We start from the raw sequence: 18,296 nt of genomic DNA, 5'->3' as shown, positions 1-18,296 counted from the left end.
TATACTTTCTCCAAAATACACCAGCATTACATATTAAACTATACTTTTTCTTTTCTTTTATCCCGGTGACATTTCTATATCTGTTTCTTTTTCTTTGCTAGACCTAACTTTGTGAACTATTGTTTCTATGGTGAATAGAATAGCTGCCAACAATGCGCATGCGCCTGTGTAGTGCATGGAGGCGTCGTAGGAGCCGTACGTATCCCTCAGTGCTCCTGGAATAAAAAGAAACAGAGTTAGATTTGTTTCCATTGCAATGAGTTACGTTTTACCCTCCCCATAATTCAAATGCACTGAAACCATACATGTAAATAAGTTACATTTACATTTCGCAATTTACATTTTTCGCGCACGTAAAATAGTAATCCGCTCATTCATTATTTTCCAATCATATTGCAATAATTATAATTTGTTAAATATTCATCTCAAACCTATCGCTAATTGACCACATCAGTATTGCACGAGGCTGGTTAGGTCCTCATATTGAACAGGAATGGTTGCTTGTTACGATCAATCCAGGCGCACGAAAAGCGCCCTAATGAAACAGATATTCATGTAATTGCGTTCACAGAGAAATGGACATAACTTTGGCCAAAGGTGATTATGTAGGAACTTGAAAGGAAAACGTTAATGAATCATTCACAAAAGTGTAATTCAATGTCTACAGAATGTCGACACAATAAAGTATCAGATGTTGTGTCTTTCATTTGTAATTGACATTCACCAGATTTATATTGTTTATTCGTATGAATGCATAACTAGTATCGCTTATCCAATGTTGAACAACCGCTACTGTATCCAGTGTTTGGGGTGTAAATCGAGCTTAGCAATAATGGAGAAAAAAAAGTAAAATCTTACACTATGTTTTCATGCAATACATATTTACTAATCATAATCATTTATTTACATCATTCTCAAAGACTACAAACATCCAATGATATTTTAATATCATTTGTACATGTCGAGTTGTTGCCCAGGCATCATCACACACAGAGTGTAGTGTGTAGTGGTACACTGACACACAATATAGGTAATAACAAATGGGTTTAGTTAAATATCACGATTGCGTATTGCTTTGGTTGGTCGTCATACAAAGTAAACATTAAATGCCTGGCATTTCACTAAGTCTGCCTCCAGAAAAACTTGATTCATCACTTCAGGAAATTGACAGGAAGATTCAAATCCTGAGAATGAATATCAATATGTTACACCCAATCGTGTGATACCCTCAAGAGGCTTCGTACAGTATGAATCTAACCACTCTGCTTTCATACTGGCTTGAATGTTAAATACTCGATAAATGCATTTTCTTTTGTTTTGGCAGTGTGAATACAAAGACTAACAAAGAAAATGTAATTATTTACACAACAGTGGTTCCGATTCCGCAACAAACGCCAAAGGCGACTCGTGTGTACGATTCTGACATTTCAAGTAATCAAATCTGCGTTGTTGGTACTCACCTATTAAAGGATTTGATATGCTGAATCCGACACCTTGTCCAATCATGAGAACTGTTATCGTGCTTCGGAAGTCCTTGGTTCCTACCATCTGGAGCACAATGACAGCGTAAAGGGAGTACAGAAATCCCGCGAATATACCATACACAATTGCATAAATTAGAAAATGCCAGTACTCAGTAAAAAGGACCGACAATTGTTGCATAAGTCCGTCAATTACACAAGCGAAGATTGTCAAATATCTTGGATTTACATGAAAGTGATCAGAGACTACTCCCGCCAAAAGTCGTCCTAGTGCGTCACACGCACCAGTAACGGACACCAGAAGTGCTGCTTTCTGTCCGAATATCCCTATTTCCCCTGCATGAGCAGGCAAATACATCACTGGCAACGATGCTGCTATGCTGCCCAGCCAGTAACCAGGTGCAAAAAGGACAAATGATAAATTACAAAATATACTACAATTAAATACTCCATGAGAATTAGACGTTTGTTTATCCACATTTGTAGCACTTCCTTCTGTACTCTCCGACGTTGTTATTTTACGAGATCGAACATTTTCGTGGGATGTCTTAAATCCAGCTGATGAAGCAACTGCTATGTTTATAAGACTTTCATTGCTGAAATATCGTGCAATTCCGAATCTAGTCGGTTCATTTACCGCCTTTGGTTGGGGCGTTACTACTTTGGGCTGTTCTGGCGATGGTGTTATTGGTGAAAGCAAAGGTTCCTGAGTAGCTACCTCAGACTCTGTCCTTGAACGCATTCTTTTTAACATAGCTCTTCGTGCTAATGGTGAAAATGTTGAATCGGCCGTTGGAGACCTAGCTCTGAACGGTTCCTCGGTATCTAATAGTGGTAGACTCTTTGATAAATTTCCATTCTTCTCTTCTGATTCTGGCTTTTTTGCTCCCTTTCCTTTCTTACCACGTTTATTAGCTTTCAGTTTCGCTCGTCTTTTATCAAGTGAGAAAAAATCTATCGGTCGCAACAATGCACCTCCAGCCACACAGTTGAACAACAATCCACCGTAAATAAGGAGAGTTCCTTGGAGTCCGTACTCGTCGAGTAGAGCGCGGCACAGAGGGGCGAACAATAGCCCGCCGACACTACATGCTGACATAGCGGCTCCATTTGCAATTCCACGTTTCGTGTCAAAGTAATCACCGAGGATACATAGAATTGGACCCGAGACCATTCCATGTCCAAAACCTGTCGAGTGGAAAATATCAATTCATGACAGACATCGAAATGATGCAATTTTGAAACAAATACATGTTATGGTACACATCACTGCTGTTTATTACAAAGATTTGGAGTGGTGGAACAGATACACATTATACTAGACATTACTCCCACTGCGGTGTATCACATGTTATTTTGATGCATTAAAACACGTTGACGCATCAGGGGGTTAAACACTGCACGTGATGGTAGATACATGTACACCAAAATGTGTGTACTTAAAACATTCAAGGTATGAGCATATGTAATCACAGAGAAATCTGTTTCACATACGATGACGCCTATTTGATTCAGCCACCAATACTTTGGTTATTTCATTGTATTTAGTCACATTTAATAATCCAGTCACTAATACTTAGAAAAGATGTTGATTGCTTGACGGGAGTTTACTGTAGAATAGAACCAAGTACTACAAGGGGAAAAGGCGTTCTTCTGTTTAAGTTATATAAATGAACCTTTAGTTAAATAAACCTACTTCATATGCGTTTTGGAAACGCGATATTTGCGTCTTCCTAGTTTAACCAAATGCTGTCCTACTCACCGTATACGACGCTGTAGGACACTAACAGGAAGTAAACATCCTGCGCGAAGCAGCTGAGCACAAAACTCGAGGCCATCAAGAGGCCACCTATGATGACAAGTGTCCGACAGTTCGCGTACCTCAGGCCAACGGTCAAGGACATCAGTGCTATGACACAAAGATGGTTAAACAAACTAAGAAAAACTGAATATATTTTTCAACGACTAAAACATATATATCTATCTGTGTTTGTTTCTGTATCTCGATCTTATATTATCTACACTGCTGGAATTACTTCATTGTCCCATAAATGTAATATCATCTACACGGATATAAACCTCTATAACAAAATACTATATATTATACATGTGGTGAACATATAACCGACATGATTGAAAATGAATGAATAAATCATAAATAAAAACAGAAAATAGAAAACATAAATGCCATTGATAGTGACTGCTTTTGAATTCCATTCTACGACAAATCATAAATGTGAGGTGTTATGTTATTGAAATTAGCAAATATATTTTTGTTTTTCATATACCAGTAGCTTTTGAACTCGAAGTTGAGGACATGTTAACTTCACAGCAGTTACAAAGTGTACGCTACAACATTCACAATACTTAAACACTCACCCGCTATCGTAAAACATACTGACTCCAGACCAGACACAAGGGCGGTAACCGCTGCACTTTCCTGATACTTGTCGAGAAACTCAACAAACAGAATACCGAATGACTTTAATACCCCGGCATAGAAGAAGTAAACGGATATTGAGCCTGCCAACAAGAGAAGATAAAAGTTATTTTATTGTGCATAACATATACTGGTAGAAAGAGCTAGTAAAACCTTATGCGTACAGTAATAATGTTTCATAGATTTTTTTCTTAATCCGTTTTGCCTCAGATGTTCATTCAAGAAGCAAGGATTAATAAAAGTAACCTTACCTGCAAGCACGGTCCACGCCCAGCCTCTGTCTACCGGAAGTGAACTTTCTCTCTCGCTTTCCATGTCCGTTGTTGCTTACTCAGTGCTTTGGTCATCCTCTATTCAACAGGAGTTTTACCTGAAGTAAAAATAGTCATTTAAACAGTAGATCGACACTCTGTATTTGTTTAGTGTCCATGTCCGGTTGTGAACGAGACGGAGCACATTTTTGTAGAACATGCATAACCGATGCACGTTTATAACACGTGCTTCGGGATTTCCATAAACTTCTTTATAATAAATCTATTTTTATGGAACTTTGACCTTGGCAGTGACCTCCTAAAACTCAACTATGTCTTTAAGGACACAACATATTGCCCCGCCTCAGTCAGGTTTATGTACGGTATACCATTGTGTTATATCTCTGTCAAACTCAAAGGTACAAACAAGCTACACACGCTGAGCCGGAAGCGAGTGAAATGATTAGTGTTTATCAACAGAGAAATAGTGTTTAAGGATGTACACCTCTGAGAAGTCAAACGATTCCTGTATTAAACTTTTTTTTCTTGTATGGATTTTTAGAAAAAGGAGTTAATGGCATAGCAGAAAATGCAAAATAAACTATATGTCGGTGTGTTCGTTTTTGTGCTATGATCGGTCAAAGATACCAAGTTAACACAATATGTGATGTTAGGTGAATTATTTTGGTTTTTACTATTTGCAGAACAAATTCATACAATTTCTTCCAAGTGTGTAATCAGATATGTATGAATGTTTGTAGAATTGATGAAAATATTATTTTCTTTTAAATTATGGAAGTAAAAATTCTTAATCTTATTCTTTTAACTCAGAAAGGCGATTTAAGTTACCCCTACCCCTTGTTTTTTAATGAAAAAACACTCATTTGTTCACCATTTTTTGCAGATTAAATGCTTGATATAAAAAGTTCTGCTATCAAACTGTTTTTTAATATTTAATGAACCAAAACAAAATGTGTTTCTCTTTCTAAAACAGCCACACAAATGGGGGGTTCGTGTAGTTCTTTTTTTTGTCCCATTATTATTTGTGTTATTTTGCACCTGTTTCGGGGTCAAAAATCAAAAGTGCTTCAGTTACACTAAATATGTAAAAATAATAATACAAATACTGTATGATTTTTCACTTGGTTACATATTATTTTATCATATTGAACTTAATAAAGTTGTATAGCAAAATTAAACCTGCTACATTCAAAAATGGCGACACAATGACAATTTAAGTGATCAATCTAATTTCAAAAAAGGTGAAATTTTGGCCTTTTGTGAAGCGCAAGAAATACACATTAATACACATTCTCAAAAAGGCCGCCGAATTGGTCATTTGTTAAATATTAAAAATACCTGTTACACCAGATCAAAACGAGACTTGAACGTGATTTAAACCTCAGAAGAGTACATGTACATACTTAAGAAGCAACTTGAATTAACAATATTGGGAAACATTGTTACATGTCGTGCCTTAAGCGGACCCTGCGTCGGGGGAGATATTTGTTAATCTTACAACTCAAGCAACTATATCCTGTCTCACTCTTAATGCGGGGAAAGATACTTTTAAACGGTGTTAAAAGACATATAAAAATGCAAACAAAGTCTCAAGTTCAATTGGAAAATGGCTATCACATCCTTAATAGTGTCGATCATATGCCAATGTGTATAGTTAATTTTAGAACTGGATTGTTAATCAAGGGAAATGCTTGTTGATACTGACGTTGCACATAGGTACATATTATATATACATGGATGAGTTTTAATGGAATTACTTGATGATTATTTTAACAGGTTACCTCATCTGCTTTCAAATTGTGTCAAAGCATGATTGATACCGGAGGAAGTTGAATTATTTATCCCAATGAAACCCATTATCATATATACAATATATTTTAAAGGTTTCTTTATCGAAGTGTGTTCTCTCTCTCCCGAAATTTGAATACATTTAATCTTTCTCGGAGGAGCACATTGTCTGTGTGCGTTCTTTAAGGAGTTACAAGCAAAAATATAGTGACCATTTCTAAAGGTAAAGAAAAGTCATCCTGTCGGCATAAGGTCATAACGTATATTTTTTTAAAAGTCCACCAGAATTATTTCCGAAATAATGGAATAATCGTTTTGTAAAGCATACTACACGCCATTTATCGTAGGCCAATTTTGCTTAAACTGATCAATAAGAACTAAGTTCGCATTTTATATAAAATCTGGATTAAATAATGAATTCAAACCACGCTCGTATAAATTACATATATTATTGGATAACCAATTAAGTCAAATGTGAAATCTTTCAATATGTTGCGGATATCGTCCTTGATCTCCGCATTCAAAAAGGCCCGGAGCTAAGGATTTCAGAACGTGAAGAAGTTTACAATTTAAGATGTACTCTTCCAATTACAGAATGGGGATGAAACTCAATACTTCCAATCCGTGTAACAATCAGTGAACAACATGTTTATCCTACAATTCTGACACCGAACTTTTAGGCTTCTTACATCGTCTTTATACATTTTGATGAAAGTACAGGCTTTGTTACAGAAAACTAAACCGATTTACTAATGGTGACTCCGAGGTTATTAAATCATTTTTACAATATTGTGAGGTTTTTTTTATCATACCCGAATTTCAATCAGTTTAGGAATCGGGGTCCTGTATAAACATAAATATAAAAACCATTTATGTGATACATATTTGTCACATTCGTCTTTGAACAAATTAAGCTGATAATACAGATTGTCTACGGTCTCTGCTAATGTAATTTTATTGCAGATAATACAAACATATTCACATGCCTATCCAGGTATATGCAGTACGTCAGTAGGAATTGCTAACAATTCGGTCAAAATGAACATCTCGACGCTGACATATAACAATACCAACATGTACAGGTAACTTATTGCTGACGAGAATAGCAAGGGGTGAATACATATCGGTCAAGTTTAAAACGAACATCTCGACGCTGTCTTATACCAACACCAACATGTACCTAGAAATTGCTAACGTTAACAGCAAGTGGTGAAATGTTTTAAAAAGTCGGTCAAGTTTAAAATGAACATCTCGACGCTGACTTGTGACAATACCGACATGTACCCTGCCCCTTTATAACATTGGCCATAGACAGAGCAGGTGAAAACTGATTGTTATTTTAAAGGTAAATGCTTGAACACGTACACAATTACTGATGGATTTTTGTTGGTTTTAGAGAATATATTGATATTTGACATACATAAAGTGCTGGGGACATTTTTTTCTGTATCAATGAAATTATATCACCAAATAACTCAAAAAAGAAAGAAAAAAATACTAGAAAGAAAAAAACCTATTTAAATAGTATAGTGTGCCAGTTGTGAATAGCGTTCGTGACGCACAGCAGAACATCTATCACATTTGCCCTATTTAAGGATAATTTGGTAAGGTAATACGTGGTATAAATTTGTTAATATTAACAGTCTTCAATAATGATGTACAGAGTGTATAGACAAGGTGGACGGGCAGCGTATTATAAAAAAAATTATGTATGCATTGTATTTGGATTGGTTTTTGTTTGTTAGTAATGTGTTAGAAGAAAGGAGTTAAAAGTACCATGGATAGGAATATTCATGTTCTAGTGTTCGTATGACTAATAGAATCTTACATGGGTCTGTTCCGTGGACTAATAGATTTCTCTGTGACACCCTCAAGATAGGGGATGGTTCTTTTTCTCCCATCCTATTATTTCAGTTACAACTCCACCGACAGTAGTCTGCCATGTTTGTAAACAAAAACACATATAAATGGGGTATGGATATCGTCATTCACTTTTGATGACGTCACAATTACCGGTGATGCATATTAATGACGTCACAATTGAACAAGTGCTAATCGGCACGAGGCTTTCTCCCCCTAGGGGATGACACGCTGATCTTTCCCGACTAAAACGGGAGACACGCCTGTGAAGGGTGGGAGAAAATTCTATCCAACCCACGGGTCTGGGTCGCTTAGGCTGGCGGGGGAATTACAGTAACCTTTCGGGGTCACACTATTGTTCGTGACATCATTTTATGACGTTTTGGAGACAGTCACGGTCATTGACGTCTTTAACAATTGCCATCCGTACTGCAGATGCAAATGAGAAATGTGTGGACAGTTTACAACTGTACTAGAAGAGCAGCTGTTTTTATGGGTTTTAGGTAAAAAGCAAGAAATATAATCCAACCCTGATGTGAGACGGGATAAGGTAATTCAAACCCTCGGGATAAAATATTGAGCAAAAGACCCTCGGAAAAGCTTCGGGTATCCTGCTCAATATTTTATCTCTTGGATTTGAATAACCTTATCCATACCTCACATCAGGTATGGATTCTATTAATCTTTTCCATAGCAACAACGGGATCACCCTTTGAAGCATGTGAGAAAAACTTATCTTTCCTGGGCGGCTTAAACGGGAGACACGCCTGTGAAGGACTGTTGGTCTCGAATTCATCGAGTGTTGGTGATCTATACGACTGTTATTGGGAGGTTGCTATTGTGTGATGCTGTACATGTCTGTGGATGTGTCGATGTGTCTGGAGGTAAGATCGTTGCCGTGTTCAGTTTCGGAGTTTGCGAGAATGAGGGTAAATAATTGTTGAAAGAAAAAGTAAGAAACTGGCATGAAATAAAAAGAAAAATGAAATAAAAATAAATAACTTAATTTAAATTGCTTGTGAATCTTCAAGTTCCTTTTTTTAATCTTGATTGGTATATCTTTATATATTTTGATCAAACATTAAAGATACATGACCAAATCGACAGTTTATTGAAGCGGCAAGAAAGTCAAGTACCTTTGACGCGATTCATTTTGATTAATACAGAACATGAAAAAGTGCGAAGTCGAAGTATGGTTGAGATAGGCTTTGAAGTTAGGAAACGAAGGATCAAATCTCAAAAGAGAAATAACTAAATGAAGAAAAGACTTACGATATAACTCATTAGTGCATTTTATACCTGTAAGATCGTAACCATACTGTTGTCATGTAGCTTAGAAACACTAGGAGGTACTATCAAGGTAACAATGGTACAATCAGTAGAGTTACTATGGAACATTTGAAACATAGTATCAATTTTTGTGTTAATATTAGGTGTGTTTCGTCTAATTAGAAATCTCGAATAACGTAATTTTAGCCAGTATTAGCCAATAACAGTACGGTAACTATTACTGTAACCTGCACATGACGCAGAGTAACGTCTATGGCAAATCTGATTTTTAGTCTCGGACATTTAAGAAACAGAAACCTCCTTTCTTTTATGAAATATTTTGACTTGTGTAAGTCTAGCAAGCAGACGACACTCGAGGTTATGTATGACTGCCGATGAGGTCACTAGGGAGGAAAATTGTAGTAAAGAACATATGACCAGTACTTTAACTGACCTACTTTGTTTTTTATATCGCGCGCCACGTGATATATGACGTCACTGGCTGATAAAGATTTTATCTAAGACACTGTTTCACAGAGCACATTACTGGTAGCTATGTACTACGTACTATATACACACGAACAATAAGACTTTATCACATACACATGCCATCACATAATCTTTCGGAATGTGACACGTGTTTTATTACCAATGGACTTTTAATCCATGACGTCTCAAAGTTAGGGCAAAGACAAAAAAAGAACACAATGACCGATATAGCACACCGAAACTATAGTAAACGAGCACAATATAGTAACGCACACAACACACATACACACAGTGACTGACACAACACACATACACAACACAGTGACTGACACAACACAAATACACAACACAGTGACGAACACAACACACATACACAACACAGTGACTGACACAAAACACATACACACAGTGACTAACACAACACACATACACACAATGACTGACACAACACACATACACAACACAGTGACGTATACAACACACATACACAACACAGTGACGCACACAACACACATACACTCAATGACTGACACAACACACATACACACAATGACTGACACAACACACATACACAACACAGTGACGCACACAACACACATACACACAATGACTGACACAACACACATACACACAATGACTGACACAACACACATACACAACACAGTGACGCACACAACACACATACACAACATCGTGACGCAGACAACACACATATACAACACAGTGACGCACACATCACAAATACACAACACAGTGACGCACACAACACACATACACAACACAGTGACGCACACAACACACATACACAGCACAGTGACGGAAACACTACACACAGCATTGTCATAGCAAAACACACATAATACATACATTTAAGTAACGGACACACACAACTTAGTGTTCACGATTAAAGCACACGTACCGATTCCGCTATTTCCTAGACAATAACAATTCCCTTGTTTGGACACTGTTGGCGATAAATATTAAAAGAAAAAATCAACTAATAAGAACGCTGCATACGAATTAAACTCTGTTTTGAAAATGGGTATTTCCTAATACAATAATTAAAGATAGCTGAAATAATTGGATCAATAAAGTTATAACACAAACATAAATACATTAATGCTACAGGACGGTTTAAATAGATAAATATACAAGCTGTATGTGGTTGGTGTATTCTTTGTATTCTGTAAGATAAATTCATTATTTCTGTTGATAGTGGATAATGTATATATATATTTACATATAATATACCAAGGTTGATTGATCACAGGGCAACAAATGTCCAGGGACTTTATGTGGTCATGACACTTAAGGTATGATGGAGTAATGTAAATCAATAGTTATAATTTATTTAATTATTGAAAAACTAATTATTTATTATGAAATACCAAAATGCCACATATTTGTATCCTGTGAACTAGTGTACTTTGTTATCATATTTAATGCCCAACTGCACATTCATTTCAAACAAATATAAACTACATTAAATATACCAACAAACCCATGCCTGTAGATACAAATGTGGTGTTAGAGTGTATGAGTGAGTGATTGAGATTATTTTGTGTTCTTATAATTATTTATGTCTTTTTGTGTTTTCATATTTTTTTTATTTATTTTTTTATTTTTTTATATATATTTTTTTTTCTGTTTTTTTTTGTTAATTTTCTATTTGATTTTCCAACTCATCTCAAGACATGTCTACTTCAAATAAGTCCTGGTACATTTCTTTATCAGCATACATGTATGTATCAGTTTTGCTTTATTTCATGTTGCCGTAGCAAATTTAAGTTGCTCAAGGTCAAGACGTAATCCATATATTTAATTCGATTTGAATACTGTGTATATTCATAACGGTATATTTAATTCTTCTTGACACAAATTTTACAACTATATTAAATAATATATTTTTTTTCTCCAAGGATTTTTTTTTCTTTTTCTGTAGAAACATGAAAATATTAAGCCAGCCTAATTAAATGTATATTACCTAGCAATAAATGTATCCATGTGTCATGAGATGAGTTGAAATAAAATGTATGTATGTAAATATTGTATTCAATGTCTTCAAATATCAAAAGTATGCTGGAAGCCATGGAGAGAGCTTATATAGGCAAAGCCTGTTGCTCAATCCTTTTGTTTAATCAATAAAATATATTTGAAATGAAATAACACAAACATCTGTGTAAAAAGGTTTTAACCCTAGCAACTTTATACAAATGGTTGTCGTGAGAGACGCAGATTGCGATACACATAACGATCGAACTCGGTTGATCTTATCACTGCTTATAAAACCATGAATCTATTACATACCATAACAAAAAAAGTAAAATATTACACACAACAGATGTTCCCTGCGAATTAACACTTATCGGGGAAGAATGTGAGCCACAGATGTGGAGTTATGTTTCCCTTTAAGGACTTAAGACAGAAGTCTAAAAATAAAAAATCTGTCAATATCTTGATATCACTATCAAATATATCATATTTTCTGTGGTCAGTATGTCCGAGCTTATAACAGATAGGTTAATATACAGTGGGTGTACTAATTAACAACTCTCAATAATGAATTTTAAAGTAATATTGGCGCGAGGAGATGGAATCACGATATTTGGTTCTTCAATAACCCAAATGTAATTGAAGACAGCGTGACGTCATGTCGCGTGAAATTATTCCTAAATAAATTCCGACTAATAAACAATTGGTTTAGAGTAATACTGGTCATAAAGCTGTTTAAGAATAAACCTTTAAGGCATTTTAAGCCAATCTCAAAAACCTCTCATCCTTCACCCTGTCCGTGTGAGCATAAACAGAAAATAAACATTAAAAGGGCGATCTGATTGGGTTTGTTGTTGTTGTTGTTTTTTCAAACTCCCCGTTCACGTAAGTCCTTTTGAGGGCCCAAACCCCTGATTCTTCAACCATTAAACGCGTCCTTGCATCCAAACATGCATGTCGTGTTGGCTATACCTTTAAAATGTGTTAATTTATGTCTGCCATTTATATCAAAATAATTAATTATCATATTTCTTGCATAATATATACCATCAATTGATAGTTCATAACTGTGATTAAATACATTCCTAAATATTCAATATATAACAGAGCGATAGCTTTATAGTATAGTATTGGTCAATGTATTATAGTAGCAAGAAACGGGAAATGAACCGCGGTTTGTAAGGACTGTTGTGGAATTTGGTGTTCTACTATGGAAACAGACGGTATTTAGTATTGGATAACCAACGTAAAGTTAGTTACTTGCTCAATATTGGACTTGTCCAATGTTGGTTTTGCCTAATTGGGCAAGCTTCATATTTAAATCTTAGAAACATAATTTGAACTCTTATGCCGGTTTTTAATATCTATACTACACCATGTCAATGTCTAAAGAATTCACATGCAAAGGCATCAGATATCACAGGCTAACGATGCACACTGGGCACTGTGTTGAATTTACATCTAAATATTGAATAATTAACTAACTCTCTAGCAGCAGGGTTCCCTACTTCTATTTACTTTAGCAACAGGGTTCCTCACTCCCATTCACTCTATCAGCAGGGTTCCTCATTCCCATTCACTCTATCAGCAGGGTTCCTCACTCCCATTCACTCTATCAGCAGGGTTCCTCACTCCTATTCACTCTATCAGCAGGGTTCCTCAACCCTATTCACTCTATCAGCAGCGCTCTCCTCACTTCTGTTCACTCTAGTAGCAGGGTTCGCCACTTCTATTCACTCCTGCAGCAGGATTCCCTACCCCAATTCACTCTAGCAGCAGGTTTCCGAACTCATATTCTCTCTAGCAGCAGAGTTCCCAACTCCTATTCACTCTAGCAGCGTGGTTTCCTACTTCTATTTACTCAAGCAGCAGGTTTTCTTACTCCTATCCACTCTAGTAGGAGGGTTCCTCACTCCTATTCACTTTAACGGCAGGGTTACCAACTCATATTCTCTCTAGAAACAGGGTTCCCCACCCCTATTTACTCTAGCAGCTGGGTTCCCAACTTCTATTTACTCTAGCAGCAGGTTTCTTCACTCCTATTCACTCTAGCAGCAGGGTTCCACGCTCTCGTTCACTCTAGCAGCAGGGTTCCACGCTCTCATTCACTCTAGCAGCAGGGTTCTCCACTTCTTCTATTCACTCTAGCAGCAGGTTTCCTCACTCTTATTCATTCAAGCAACAGGGTTCCCCACTTCTGTTCACTCTATGACCAGGATTCCGCTTGTATTCACGGTTAGCATCAAAGTTCCTCAAACCTATTTATTAAAACAACAGGGTGTTTTGTTTCCATTTATTCCAGCAGCAGGGTTCCCCACTAGCAGAAGGGTTCCCTACTCCTATTCACTCTAGCAGCAGGGTCCCCAACATCTATTCATTCCAGCAGCAGGGTTCCCTACTTCTATTCACTCTAGCAGCAGGGTTCCCCACATCTATTCACTCTAGCAGCAGGGTTCCCCACTTCTATTAGCAGGAGCACTTCTATTCACTCCAGCAGTTCACTCTAGCATCAGGGTTCCCCACTTCTATTCACTCCAGCAGAAGGGTTCCCCACTCCTATTCACTCTAGCAGCAGGGTTCCCTACTTCTATTCACTCTAGCAGCAGGGTTCCCCACATCAATTCACTCTAGCAGCAGAGTCCCCACTTCTATTCACTCCAGCAGCAGGGTTACTCACTTCTATTCACTCCAGCAGCAGGGTTCCCCACATCTATTCACTCTAGCAGCAGGGTTACTCACTTCTATTCACTCCAGCAGCAGGGTTACTCACTTCTATTCATTCTAGCAGCAGGGTTCCCTACTTCTATTCACTCCAGCAGAAGGGTTCCCCACTCCTATTCACTCTAGCAGCAGGGTTCCCCACTTCTATTCACTCTAGCAGCAGGGTTCCCCACATCTATTCACTCTAGCAGCAGGGTTCCCCACTTCTATTCACTCTAGCAGCAGGGTTCCCCACTTCTATTCACTCTAGCAGCAGGGTTCCCCACTTCTATTCACTCTAGCAGCAGGGTTCCCCACTTCTATTCACTCTAGCAGCAGGGTTCCCCACATCTATTCACTCTAGCAGCAGGGTTCCCCACTTCTATTCACTCTAGCAGCAGGGTTCCCCACTTCTATTCACTCTAGCAGCAGGGTTCCCCACTTCTATTCACTCTAGCAGCAGGGTTCCCCACATCTATTCACTCTAGCAGCAGGGTTCCCCACTTCTATTCACTCTAGCAGCAGGGTTCCCCACTTCTATTCACTCTAGCAGCAGGGTTCCCCACATCTATTCACTCTAGCAGCAGGGTTCCCCACTTCTATTCACTCTAGCAGCAGGGTTCCCCACTTCTATTCACTCTAGCAGCAGGGTTCCCCACTTCTATTCACTCTAGCAGCAGGGTTCCCCACTTCTATTCACTCTAGCAGCAGGGTTCCCCACTTCTATTCACTCTAGCAGCAGGGTTCCCCACTTCTATTCACTCTAGCAGCAGGGTTCCCCACTTCTATTCACTCTAGCAGCAGGGTTCCCCACTTCTATTCACTCTAGCAGCAGGGTTCCCCACTTCTATTCACTCTAGCAGCAGGGTTCCCCACTTCTATTCACTCTAGCAGCAGGGTTCCCCACTTCTATTCACTCTAGCAGCAGGGTTCCCCACTTCTATTCACTCTAGCAGCAGGGTTCCCCACTTCTATTCACTCTAGCAGCAGGGTTCCCCACTTCTATTCACTCTAGCAGCAGGGTTCCCCACTTCTATTCACTCTAGCAGCAGGGTTCCCCACTTCTATTCACTCTAGCAGCAGGGTTCCCCACTTCTATTCACTCTAGCAGCAGGGTTCCCCACTTCTATTCACTCTAGCAGCAGGGTTCCCCACTTCTATTCACTCTAGCAGCAGGGTTCCCCACTTCTATTCACTCTAGCAGCAGGGTTCCCCACTTCTATTCACTCTAGCAGCAGGGTTCCCCACTTCTATTCACTCTAGCAGCAGGGTTCCCCACTTCTATTCACTCTAGCAGCAGGGTTCCCCACTTCTATTCACTCTAGCAGCAGGGTTCCCCACTTCTATTCACTCTAGCAGCAGGGTTCCCCACTTCTATTCACTCTAGCAGCAGGGTTCCCCACTTCTATTCACTCTAGCAGCAGGGTTCCCCACATCTATTCACTCTAGCAGCAGGGTTCCCCACTTCTATTCACTCTAGCAGCAGGGTTCCCCACTTCTATTCACTCTAGCAGCAGGGTTCCCCACTTCTATTCACTCTAGCAGCAGGGTTCCCCACTTCTATTCACTCTAGCAGCAGGGTTCCCCACTTCTATTCACTCTAGCAGCAGGGTTCCCCACTTCTATTCACTCTAGCAGCAGGGTTCCCCACTTCTATTCACTCTAGCAGCAGGGTTCCCCACTTCTATTCACTCTAGCAGCAGGGTTCCCCACTTCTATTCACTCTAGCAGCAGGGTTCCCCACTTCTATTCACTCTAGCAGCAGGGTTCCCCACTTCTATTCACTCTAGCAGCAGGGTTCCCCACTTCTATTCACTCTAGCAGCAGGGTTCCCCACTTCTATTCACTCTAGCAGCAGGGTTCCCCACTTCTATTCACTCTAGCAGCAGGGTTCCCCACTTCTATTCACTCTAGCAGCAGGGTTCCCCACATCTATTCACTCCAGCAGCAGGGTCCCCAAAATCTATTCATTCCAGCAGCAGGGTTCCCCACTTCTATTCATTCTAGCAGCAGGGTTCCCCACTTCTATTCATTCTAGCAGCAGGGTTCCCCACTTCTATTCACTCTAGCAGCAGGGTTCCCCACTTCTATTCACTCTAGCAGCAGGGTCCCCAACATCTATTCACTCTAGCAGCAGGGTTCCCTACTTCTATTCACTCCAGCAGCAGGGTTACTCACTTCTATTCACTCTAGCAGTAGGGTTCCATATTAATCCCTTTCTTATTTTTTACTGATTCATTTAGTACTTACATAATTTATCAAATTACAATATGACCTGATTTTACTTGTACTAAAATAGATACGTTAAAAATATATAAAAATGGCGTACACAGTCATATATATTATAAATTCCGAGAGATTCCGAACACCAGATTCAGCCGTGGTCACATGACAATTATCGGAAGCATTCTATTCATATGATACTCGATGAGCCCTTCCTGTTGAAATAGGATGTCACGAATCAATATTTGATTACATTTACATTCAATGAGAACATTTTTTGTATAAAAGTAATGAAAAACACAATAAAATAGCGTGACCAGTCGACTTACCGGATAGATTTCCATCCTACGTGACGTGACAATGAATCGAAGCCCTTGACCTTTGAAGTATGAGAGATAACGTGTCTTGGTAGACTGTTGATCGGTCACATCATACGTCTAGTTAAACATGGACACTTTAGCTTGTAAGCAGGGTAAACAAGCGCGTGTACACATATGTCGGCCACCAGTTATCTCACCCTGTAATACCGATCGAGTGAACCGCATGCCACGATTGTCTCTCATCTGGTGTATTTTGTCAGATTGGGAGCTATCTGTGCATTTTCTGACGTAATTAAACAGTACCATAGCTATACCCATGGATACACCTACGTCCGACGTCTACACGTAATAAACACACATTAATCAGCACTTGCTACAGGTTCATAAGACAAATACAGTTAATATGAAAAATATCAATGTTTTAAGTTCCAAAAATAGTATCTTGATGCAGGTGGTCTTTTGACAAAGTTATTAAGAAGAGTATTTTTTTTAACACAGGTGGTCTCTTAACAAAGGTGGTCTCTTTACACAGGTGGTCTCTTAACAAAGGTCAATATCAAAAGTGGTATCTTAACACAGGTGATCTCGTAACAAAGGTAAATATTGAAAGTAGTCTCTTTACACAGGTGGTCTCTTAACACAGGTTAATATCAAAAGTGGTCCATTAACACATGTTAATATTAACAGTGGTATCTTAATACGGTGGTCTATTAACAGAGGTAAACATTTACAGAAGTTTCTTAGCACAGGTGCTCAGTAAATAGAGGTGGTAACATTAGAAGGTTTGACTTAAACACTTTACATTCAGTCTGTGTCTTTACGGACACTCCCTGATGGCATTTATGGATTCTCAAATAACGTACATTACTCTTTTTTAATCGTTAGATTTCACTCGTAGATCGTACGAGGATCGAAAGGTTATGATAAAATTTATATCGTGCCACTATCTTTCTGTAAAAATGTTTTCGTCGATAAGTCAAATAGGCATTGCTATAGGTTAAAGGGGTTATTACCTAAGAGTAACCCAGTCATAACCCAATGCACCACTTCCAAAGAACGTAAAAGAAAGGCGCACTAAATTGTGTATTAACAATTATTTAAAAAAAAAAAAAATGTTGTCACTGTAGGATAAATCCAGTGACTGATGTTTTGTAGATGGAGCGTGAAGTAGAATACTGATAACGTATGGAATGCGAAAAGAGTATCGTAACCGAACACGCCTACACAAGAACCCGTATGATAATGTCTCGTTTCCAAATGTCAAAATATCAACAACAAAAAATCTGTATTCTGCAGGTGTTATCCGGTTGCACACAATCCTACATATGGTAATAATCGTGGATTTTGGTAACATTTGCCATTTACGGAAATATTTTTATTACTGAAATGGGGGATAAAGTGTAAAGTAAACACATCAAGTTCAAATCTGATGTATAAATTTTCGTTGACATGACAAACCAAA

General features: G+C 38.3%; 1 protein-coding gene across 1 annotated transcript; it reads right to left on the bottom strand.

Annotated features, from left to right (window-relative positions):
• Window positions 1-32: 32 nt before the first annotated feature.
• Window positions 33-17,066, bottom strand: LOC110446203. Its single transcript, XM_021491234.1, has 6 exons — window positions 16,844-17,066; window positions 4,173-4,291; window positions 3,861-4,004; window positions 3,244-3,390; window positions 1,461-2,669; window positions 33-215 (listed from the first exon to the last, which is right to left on the bottom strand). The coding sequence occupies exons 2-6, from the start codon at window positions 4,234-4,236 to the stop codon at window positions 58-60; spliced, it is 1,722 nt and encodes a 573-aa protein (XP_021346909.1). The 5' UTR covers window positions 4,237-4,291; window positions 16,844-17,066; the 3' UTR covers window positions 33-57.
• Window positions 17,067-18,296: the final 1,230 nt, after the last annotated feature.

This window comes from Mizuhopecten yessoensis, unplaced genomic scaffold (genome assembly GCF_002113885.1).
Source record: "Mizuhopecten yessoensis strain PY_sf001 unplaced genomic scaffold, ASM211388v2 scaffold2641, whole genome shotgun sequence".
NCBI lineage: Eukaryota > Metazoa > Mollusca > Bivalvia > Pectinida > Pectinidae > Mizuhopecten > Mizuhopecten yessoensis.
This window is presented reverse-complemented; position numbering and strand designations above follow the sequence as displayed.